This window comes from Phyllostomus hastatus, unplaced genomic scaffold (assembly GCF_019186645.2).
Source record: "Phyllostomus hastatus isolate PE091 unplaced genomic scaffold, TTU_PhHast_1.1 phas_contig_1, whole genome shotgun sequence".
Classification (NCBI taxonomy): Eukaryota; Metazoa; Chordata; class Mammalia; order Chiroptera; family Phyllostomidae; genus Phyllostomus; species Phyllostomus hastatus.
The window spans coordinates 15,509,913-15,519,397 of record NW_025333498.1 but is presented as its reverse complement, the minus strand read 5'-3'; the positions used below and the strand labels follow the sequence as shown (position 1 = coordinate 15,519,397).

The window sequence follows — 9,485 nt, the reverse complement described above, 5'->3', positions numbered from 1 at the left end:
TCCTGAAAGCCTATTTTTAGAAAATGATTTTTTTAAATCCAGTGTTTTCAAAATAACAAAATATATCAGAATACAAATTTGAAATAAATCAGAAAATAGTGCCAATGGGTATATATGAATGTGTGTGTATCTCTTACATATGTATAAGAGAACGGATATATATATGTATATACATACATATATACTCACACACATACACGAATATGTAGGTAGCACACCTACATTTTAATACACATACCCACTTCACTGGGTCTAAACATGCACTAGCAAGTTATTTTAGGGCTTCAACTCTTCAGAAAAATCTCATTATGTGAGGAGCGAAGTGGCTCTGCGGGGAGCATTATGGAAATATCTGGGCTTGATTTAATGAGGCTGTTCACATTGGCGGAATATCAACTTAACAGAGAAAAGTCTACCCAGGGCGTCCAAGTTACCAAAATGAAAATTGGCAATTGAGATGATAAGAACGTGGCTTTCTTCTGCGAAATCACTTCAGGTAACAGAGATAACATTAAATAACATACATTCTATGCACCAAGAACAATGTTTTATGTACCGAGTCTCTTATCCGTCTCTCCTAATGACTTCCCTTAGCGGGTTGTTAGTACTTGACAGCAGGTCTCCGTGCGGGGAACTTTTCTCCAATTCCACATTCAAAGGAGGTCCATCAGAGAGCATGATTGGCAATTTTCGTCATAATCTGCACATTATTAGCATCAAAATTGACGTGGCAGTTAACACTGGTGGGTTTTGATGTGCCTTTCTTCAAGTTCAAGGAAACCCCTCCAGTATCCGGGGTTGGCAGAGCGGGTCTCAACAACCCAGCGGTGGCTTTGCAGAGGCGAAGGCGCAGTACACATGCGTGAGAAATATGCCAAGAACCATTTTACCCGAGGAACACCGAGCGAAAGGATGAAGGGAATAGAGTTCGAACTCAGAAAAGTTTCTAAGGAAATGCTTCAGGATAATAGCATATATCTAGAGATTCAAGTATTTCCCAGATGAAGTGGAACCCGGAAGTTGAAAACTGAGCTGAAAACGTTCCTTCAAATACTCCAGCGATCTGTCAGTCTTGCCCTCCCCTTTTCTTCCTTTCCCTTTCCCTTTCCTTGGTGGTTGTGGAAACCTCATTAGCCATTACTTTTTGCATAAAATATTCAAGACGCCTTCATCCCTAACCAAAAATCAAAAGAGGGAACGGTGGTGGCTCGACAGAGAGGAGGCGACACGCCACCCCTTCCCACCTCTGCTGTGTCCTTCCCCGGGAAAGCAGCTACAGCCCCGCCGGCCTTGATCCCGCACGCAGTAAACAATGTCACAGAACACACCCGCAGCCGTCCGCGCTCTTCATCCTCCCTCCTGGCCTTCTCCTCAGACTGCCCATTCTCCCGCTCTCCTCGGACAGGGCCCCTAACAAGCTCAAGCTGAGAGAAAAATTGCCACCTACCCCTCACCCTCGCTTAAAGAAAAAAAAAAAAAAAAGGTGAGGGAAAAAAGAGTAGCAGGAACCTCGGGGTGACTTTCCCTCCCTCCCTCCCAAAGCACTAGCGCACACCATCCTCATCTTTGTTGTGGTTCTCCGTCGCTTCTGGCCACGTGGTTTAGCCGAGTAACCCGGGCCCGAGGGTTTATAACCAGGGCCGCAGACCCCAGAGGAGTGGTTTGGGGACGAGGGGATTGTCTTCGGGAAGTCCAAGAGCTGGCGATAGAGGCGGGAAGTGGGGCCTCGGCAGCGCAAAACAGACTTGGAGAAGGGGAAGCGGCTGGGTAGCAAATACAAAAATAGATATAATTTGACGGGACACCCGCCATGCTTTCGCGCCCGCTCTTCCCCGCCCCCCACCCCCCCAAATCCCGACGGGTTCCCTTCGGCCTCCCGCGCCCGGGCGCCCCCTGGCGACAGCTCTTGCAGCGGGCAGCGCGCAGAGGGCACGTGAGCGCCCAGAGGGCGCGGAGAGCGCTGAGGAGACTCCCCATCACACTCCGAGAGGCGGGCACGGCCCCCTGGCGGCGGCGACGTAGTTATCTGGTGAGCGGCGCCTCGTCCCTCTGGTCCGGCGGGCTCACGGCGGTCTTGCTAAGCACAGCGGCTGAGTAGGGCAGGAAGCCACTCTCAGAGCGCGGGGCCGCAGCGCTGCAGCCGAAGTCCGAGCCCCCGGCGGCCCCCGCGCCGCCGCCGCCGCCGCCCCCCCCGCCGGCCCCCCGAGAGCCCAGGGCCGCGGCGGCCGCTGCGGCGGCGGCCGCGGCCGATTGACTGCTGTGGCAACTGAGGCACGAGCAGGGCGCGGAGCCACCGCTTGGGGGCGCCCCAGCCGCCGCGGCAGAAGAGGCCGCAGCCGCCGCAGCTGCAGCAGCGGCGGCGGCGGAGGCCGCGCTGTTGAGCCCGGCGGCGGCCGCGGGCGTCTGGTAGAGGCCCGGGTGGCGGAAGCTGCACAGCAGCTCGGGCCGCGAGTAGGGGTGCGAGAGGGCGCGGAAGGTGTCCAGCGGGCGGATGGAAGTGGCGAAGGGCGATGAGGCCGCGGCCGCTGCTCCGGAGGCCGCAGCGGCCGCGGCCGCAGCCGTGACGCCCACGTGCGGGTAGTAGTGCAGTGGCACGTGCGAGTGGAAGGGGTAGGGCAGGCTTCCGGTGGCGGCCGCGTGCGTCATCATGTAGGTGTAGAAACTGGGGTCGGCTGGGTGAGGCCACGACATGGCCAGGCGCTGTCGCTTGTCCTTCATGCGCCGGTTCTGGAACCACACCTGCGGGGAGAGCCACGGCGCGGCCCGTGTTAGGGAGCGCCCTAGCCCCAGCCCGAGCCCCAGGTCTCCCCGCCCCTCTGGGACCTCTGAATGACCTGGCCTGTTCCCCTCAGGCGGGATCCAGCTCCCAGTCCCCTGTCCTCCCAGCTGGGACAGAGCAGAGCGGGCGGCGGCGTGGGCCGTCGTGGGCACACCCTCCTCAACGAAAAGACTCTTCTACCCTGTGTCCGACTGCTGCGGTCGTTCGGGCTTCTGCTCCCCTACGTTGTGCTGCGTTTTCTCGTCCCAACCCAACCTTTCTTCTCCTTCCCTCCACCCACAGGTGCCAGTCTCTCAATCCCAGAATTTGCACGGGGATTCTAGGCCGCCTTTGAAGAAAGGCCGTGGTGGCAGTTTTTATAAAAGGTCTCCACGCAAGGTGTTGAATCCTCTGAGCTGCAAGAACTTGCCCGGAGGGTAATGGATTCAATCTTGATATTGAAGGAATGATTTGGTTGAAAGCATTTGCCTCAAATGAGTGGCGGGAATAACATCCTTTTAAACTTGGGAAGGGGACTTCTCTACCCCTCCCAACCCGGTATCTAATGAAGACATCATTCTCTAAATAAACGGAAGCCCAAGGAAACCGAAGGTAGATCTCCACACTCCTCCCCATCCCATGGAGTTTAATGTTTTCTTTTTCTAGAGTGTCGGATGTTCCCTAAAGTATTCACCAAGTCGCCCAACCTCCCATCTATCTCTCCCGGTCGTATAATAAAATTAATCACCTAAAATATAGAAATAAGGACAATTTCATTGCATTGTCTCTCTGGAGACAATGCCCTCTCCCCGTTGTCCAGCAGAAAAAAAATGTTTAGGAAACTACTTTCTTAACCCAATAGATTTTTAAAACACAGTATCCTTTTCTCCATGTTGTAACAATTTATGTGGAAAATTAATCTCCAAGATCAAGAGCAAATGAAAAGTTCCATATCTGGTTCGTACCAGAGGAACAAAGACCAGCCAGCTCTGCCGCCAAGGGGAAAGTGCAGCCATGGACATGGGGTAGCGGCACCTGGACACCGGCGAACGTTTGCGGCATTCCGGGGCCTTCCCAGGTCAGCCGGACTGGTCAACCTTCTGATTCAGCAGCTGAGAAATAAATATGCCAATTCCTTTGGTGACTCTCCCCCGCGGGTTTTCAGGCCCCAGCTAAATCTAGCCACCCAGAAAGGAGAAACAAAAACCAACCCAGACACCCCCAGGGAGGCTAGAACCGGCGCGTGCTGGAATCGATACCTTGATGGTGGTTTCTGGCAGGTTGAGCGCGGCGGCCAGCTCGCACCGGCGGGGCCGCGATACGTAGTTCTCCCGATAGAACTCCTTCTCCAGGCGCGCGATCTGTTCGCGGGTGAACGCCGTGCGGTAGCGGCGCACCTGATCCGCACCAGAGCCCGAGCCGCCCAGCGCCGCGCCCCCGCCGCCGCCGCCGCCGCCGCCGCCGCCGCCGCCGCCGCCTCCATGCAGGCTGCCGAGGCCAGAGCCCGACGCAGACGTCGTCGTAGTGCCCGCGGCCGAGCCGCTCTCGGCGTACCCTGGCAAACAAACAGCGGGCAGCGCATGAGTCACTGTGGGGCCGAGATCCCGGCGCTGGGGCTGCGCGCGGATGAGGGAAGCCAGGAGAGAGAAGCGAGGCGCTGCCTGAATTGATGGGGTCTGTCATGCTTACAAATTGCTGCCCTTAATGGAATCAATAAGTTTGGAGAACACTTCATAACCAAATAATAATAACTCCATTAGGGTGGTTTTTAAAAAAAAATTGGAAAATTTCAACGCAGTGGGAAAATTGGTCGAAAGAAAATGCCCACATCTAGGCGTAGTTTAGGAAGCTCTGGCTTTGCCATGGTCTGGAGACCACCGAGAACCTTTCTGTACGGCCTCTAACTCTTCTTTGACCGTCTTTTGGGTTTAAAATTGTTGCAAAAGCCAGCAGCCGCTCAAACCGGAACCATTAGAGGGTGAACCTTACTTTTCAACTCTTTTTCTTGGCTGACCCAAACGGGTCTCTCAGAGGCGCTGGGCGAGGCTCCCCCACGACTTATTCAGAATGCCCCCTCCACTCGGCCCTGGGAGCTCAAAGGCGGCGGAGTTCAAAGCAGCTACTCAGGGCACTCTTCCCCTAGCGCGTCTCCGCGGCTGGCTAAGGGACGATGGGCTCGCCCCGGCTTTAGAGCCGCGCGCAGAAACACTTTCTCGGACTCAGGAGCCAGGGCAGGCCGGCAGGCGGGCCTGCAGCCCCAGGCCTGCGCCCCTGTGAGAGACTCAAGAATCAGAGCCCGAGGGCACGGTCCCCCGCAGGCGTCGCGCCCTGGCTTGAGCCAGCCCACTGTAGCTTGCTGAGGGTGGGAGAAGGGCAAAGTCAACAGGAAGGGCAGGCAGCGGCCCGGAGGAACGGGGAGGACGGGACCAGAGAGCGCGGCGCGGGCGGCGCAGTTACCTTTGCCATTGTTTTCCTTGAGCTGCGCGGTGCTGAGGCCGCCGGGGGAGCGCAGCGCGGGGCAGCCCACCTCCACGTCGCTGCTCATATCCGCCTCGGCGGCCGACTCTGAATAATGGCCCGGCTTTTTGCGGCTGTCCGCGGCAGAGGCGATTTCGGAGGAGACGGTGCTTTCGCTGCCTGGGTGCTGCAGGTTGAACAAAGTGTCTATTTCGAATTTGCCCTTGGCAGGGAGGTCTCCCAGAGCGCTGTGCAGAGGGGCGGACGGCAGGCGCGGGCTGAGGCGAGCCGTGTGCTGCGAATTTTCCAGGGCCTCGAGTACTGCATTGCCAGAGGAGTCGGACAAATTGGAGAAACCCTTGCCGGCCGTGGGGCTGTGCAGACCTCTCTCCATCAGAATCATCTCTTTTCTTATTCTTTCCATCATCTCAGCTTTCTAAAAATGTCACAGTGGTCCGGCTGTCCCGTCCTAATGATGGGCTGCGCCTAGGGCTAATTCTCATTCAGCCCCAGCGAGCGCCTCTAAATATTATTATCTCTTTTGGAGGGAGGCGGAAAAATTGTGGGATGCCAGAGCGAGGGAATGACTGGTCAAAATGACCCATACATCCTTCCGAGCCCAAGATGTCATTCATCAAAAAGTAGCGCTCGCTCGTCATTAAGGTACGAATGACGCCGTTCGAATAATCATTTATTGTAACAGGTTTATAAGCAAATAAATACACGCTCCTGTCAGTGGGTAATGAAGGCGGCTTCGGAGCAGACAAATAGATCCAGGTAGGAGGCTTGAAGAGACAAGAAGTGAGGAGGAAGGCTCCGGTCCTTTGCCCGCTCGGAGCCGGTTCTGCTCGCCCGGGGGTTTTGCCTCGGGGGGTGAAATTGACAGTCTGATTAATAGAGCGCTCCGCGGCACATTTCCCCCTTCATTTAGGGGCATCATTACGCTCTCAGTTTGCTGGGTTGCCCCTTAGGTCCTAATCATGCAGCGCCTTCCTCATTTTTCCTCGGACACATACGTGTTAAATAATAGATAATGCTTTGATTTTTCCAGAGTAGATCGTCAGGAAGGTGGTTGTTTGTTTGTTTTTTTTTTTAACATTTACTATTGGGAGGGGATGAGGGGGGAACAAGGGGGAGGATGTAGGAAGAGTTGCGTAAGGAGAAGACCGTGCGCTCCTGTCTGGATTACTTATCTTTTGAATTTCAGAACCAAACATGTCTTTTATTTAACAAATAGAACGCCGGCTTTTCTCTCTCCCCACACTCTTCGCCTCAGACTGGCTGCTCTTCTGCCACCCAGGAAAAAGAGAGAGACGGGGAGAGAGAGAGGAAGAGGGAGAGAGAGGGAGGGAGCAAGAGGGTGGGGGGAGAGAGAGAATATCTCGTAGACTTTTGAAAGCACTTTAGTGCTACGTGGCTGGGAGGTGCGTTGGGCCCGCGCTGCCAAACGGAAATCATTAGGTCCTCTCTGATTTTTTAACACTGCTTGCAGAGTGAGTTCTAAACTTGAAGTCCCGGGTTTTTTACTTTTATAATCTTGCTGATGGATAGGCTTCTCCCGTACGCATTTTCCCTGGGGGAAATAAACTGGGCTGGACGATTTCATAGCAGAATTCGACAGCTAACTTTAAACAGAGTCGCGACTTACAGCACCATATGGGCCGCCCCAAATCCACTTTTTACGTTGCCAGCTTTCCACCTCCCTTCTCAAATCAAATTATTTGTGGCTAAATTGCGGGATTTCGAGGTCAAACGGGGGGCGGGCGGCTTTCCCCCCTACCATCCTGCCGCCCTACCTTTCCCTCCTTGACTCTTCTTCTCTCTTTCCCTTCCTCCGCCCCAGCCCCTTACCTGTAGGCCCGGGTATTCCCCGCGCCGAGTCCGGGCGCGGAGAGTCGCGGACCAGCCTTGCTGCTCCTCCTTATGGCCTGAGCTTGGTGGCTGAGCCTCTTGGCGATAACTTTGATGGTCATAATGACGCCGGTGGCAACCATTTTAGCGAAGATCAATCTTTGCTCAAGGCTGTTACGCGTCTCCTCCTGCGCTTGCGCCCCACCCTGCCCGGACCCCAAAGGCACTCTGCGGGTCCGCCCGCCCGCAGCCCAAAGGGAAAGATCCTCGGCCACGGGCAGGGACAAAAGAGGATAGGGACGGGACACTGAGGTCGGCCTGCGAGCTTCCGAAGCAGCCGAGAGACCCTGGCAATCCGGACACTGGGCGCGGGTCCTGCATCCCCGCCTCAGCACCAACCCATACCCTAATCCAGACCCCCCTTTCCCCCTTGCTGCCACACCCAGCATATCGGGGTGTGTTAGGGGCAAATCCGGGATCTATTTGTCCATCTCTCTGTTGGCGCTTTCCTTTTAACCTTGGACCCGTTGGGGGCGCGTCAGGAATGTAAGGGGAGGCGAGGTGTGAAGTATATTTATATACATTTATATACGTAGTCAATGCCAAAAGTTTCTCTCCTTTTCCCCTCGGCGCCAACTTATTTCAACAACGCGAGCTTTGCTTAGAAAATCAATTCCACCTCTTTAAGGTAATAAACGTAGTCCTCCCCCAAGGTGAGAAATGGAAAGCTGGATAGGCAGGCAGTTGGGGAAGTTGGGGTGGGGGGACGCGGAGTGTGCTTCGGCTACCAGAGGAGGACTTGACTGGGGTCCACCTCCGCCCTTGCCCCAGAAGCCACCCTATTCCGAGTACTACAAGCCCATTTTGAGGCGGCTTTCCAGCCCTTCGAGCGATCAAAGCTCAGTTTTGCTGATGCCCCCACCTCTCCCTCCCTTCTCCACAATCCAGGCGCCCAACTCTATCCACTCCAGGAAGGCCGCACCCAGCGAAGAAGAGTTTGTTGTCCAGGAAACTGGAAAGGGTACTCCCTCACCCCACCCGGTCCCACTTGCTTTGGGGACTGAAAAGGACACATCGATCCAAGCTTCGATCTGTGAGGGAAGACAAGGGGCCAAGGCCCTGGCTGGGGGTGGATTTGGGTGGAGGCTCGACCTGGGCGGAAGTCCTGGACGCCTTTATTGCTGTCGTTTGGCGCCCCCATCTGTTTTCCTAGCGATTTCGGCGGCTGTGAACAGCTTTCAATCGCGGAAGCCAAGGCTGAGCGCTGGGGAGGGTACAGCGACCCTTCTTCCTTGACTCAGCCAGTATGTCTCCCACTTTCTCCCATCCTCCGGCCCCAAAGTATGCACCAAACCGGACCTCGGTCTGTTGAAAAGGGAAAACACCATTTCTCGGGGACACCTTCAATTCATTGGGGTTTTGAAAACTACATTGCACCTTTTAAATACCTAACACTAATACTTTGTATTCTAGCACGTTTATTATGAAAAGTATATTGGAGAACATGTCAGGGAAACTGCTCACAGTACAAATCACCTATTATTTTTCACTAAACTGAGTTTAGCAGACAATATTTCATAGGACACAGTGAAGATTATAATATTTAATGTCCCTTCCTTTATTTAGATTCCACACCTATTAGTAGTAGTGTTATTGGTCAACTTATATATAGCTTTTACTCAGCAGTTACAACTGCTTTTTATGTACATTATTATCTCATCTAAAGCTCACAGAAACTATAGGAATTGATTGTATTATTATCCGTTTCTCAGAAATGAGAAACCTTCCACACAGAGAAGTTGGAGGATTTGCTCCTGATTTAAACTTTAACAATATCCATGTTGTAAGGTATGTTTTGGTTAGTGTTTTTTAAATTGTTTTTCTCATTTTTCATGTATTCTTTAAATTCAGGTCTACCTTGAAGACACTGAGTCTGTGTAGGGTAGTGAGAAGATTAATACAGTGCTGTTGATGTTTATTTTTTTAAGATTTTATTTGTTTATTTTTTAGAGAGAGGAGAAAAGGAGGGACAGACACACCAGAGTGCAGGAGAAACATCAAACCAGCAACCTTTCTGTTCATAGGCCGACACTCAATCCACTGAGCCACACCAGCCAGGGCCTGTTGGTGTTTATTAATGAAATACCCCAACCTTACACTTCTCCCAGAAAGTCAACAATGAAGCTAGGATTGGGCTTGTCGAATGTCTTCACTTTTTTTAGACACAGCTTTTGGGCCATCAAGTCCTCCTACCCACTACCAAGGTACAGGCCTCAATAAAACAAAACAAGAAGTCACCCCAAGCCCCCATAGTTTAACAGGAATTTTTAAGATGTATTGAAGGTGAGGATACAGAAAGGACTTTCTCCAAATGATCTGAAAGGACAGATTTTGCTTAAAAGGATGAATTACATAAAAG

The 9,485-nt window shown here is 53.3% G+C and overlaps 1 protein-coding gene across 1 annotated transcript; it reads right to left on the bottom strand.

Moving 5' to 3' along the window:
- Nucleotides 1-1,903: 1,903 nt before the first annotated feature.
- On the bottom strand, nucleotides 1,904-5,642 carry EVX2 (even-skipped homeobox 2). The gene is made up of 3 exons (XM_045853381.1): nucleotides 5,216-5,642; nucleotides 4,018-4,313; nucleotides 1,904-2,739 (listed from the first exon to the last, which is right to left on the bottom strand). Exons 1-3 carry the CDS (start codon nucleotides 5,640-5,642, stop codon nucleotides 2,023-2,025), a joined length of 1,440 nt encoding a protein of 479 aa, XP_045709337.1. The 3' UTR covers nucleotides 1,904-2,022.
- Nucleotides 5,643-9,485: the final 3,843 nt, after the last annotated feature.

What these genes read in the sequence shown, in the direction of transcription:
- EVX2 (XM_045853381.1), bottom strand. Translation starts at nt 5,642, where the DNA reads ATGATGGAAAGAATAAGAAAAGAGATGATTCTGATGGAGAGAGGTCTG. An exon ending in CAAGGAAAACAATGGCAAAG is followed by an intron (nt 4,314 to 5,215) that starts GTAACTGCGCCG and finishes TTTGTTTGCCAG; the next exon opens with GGTACGCCGAGAGCGGCTCG. An exon ending in TGCCAGAAACCACCATCAAG is followed by an intron (nt 2,740 to 4,017) that starts GTATCGATTCCA and finishes CTCTCCCCGCAG; the next exon opens with GTGTGGTTCCAGAACCGGCG.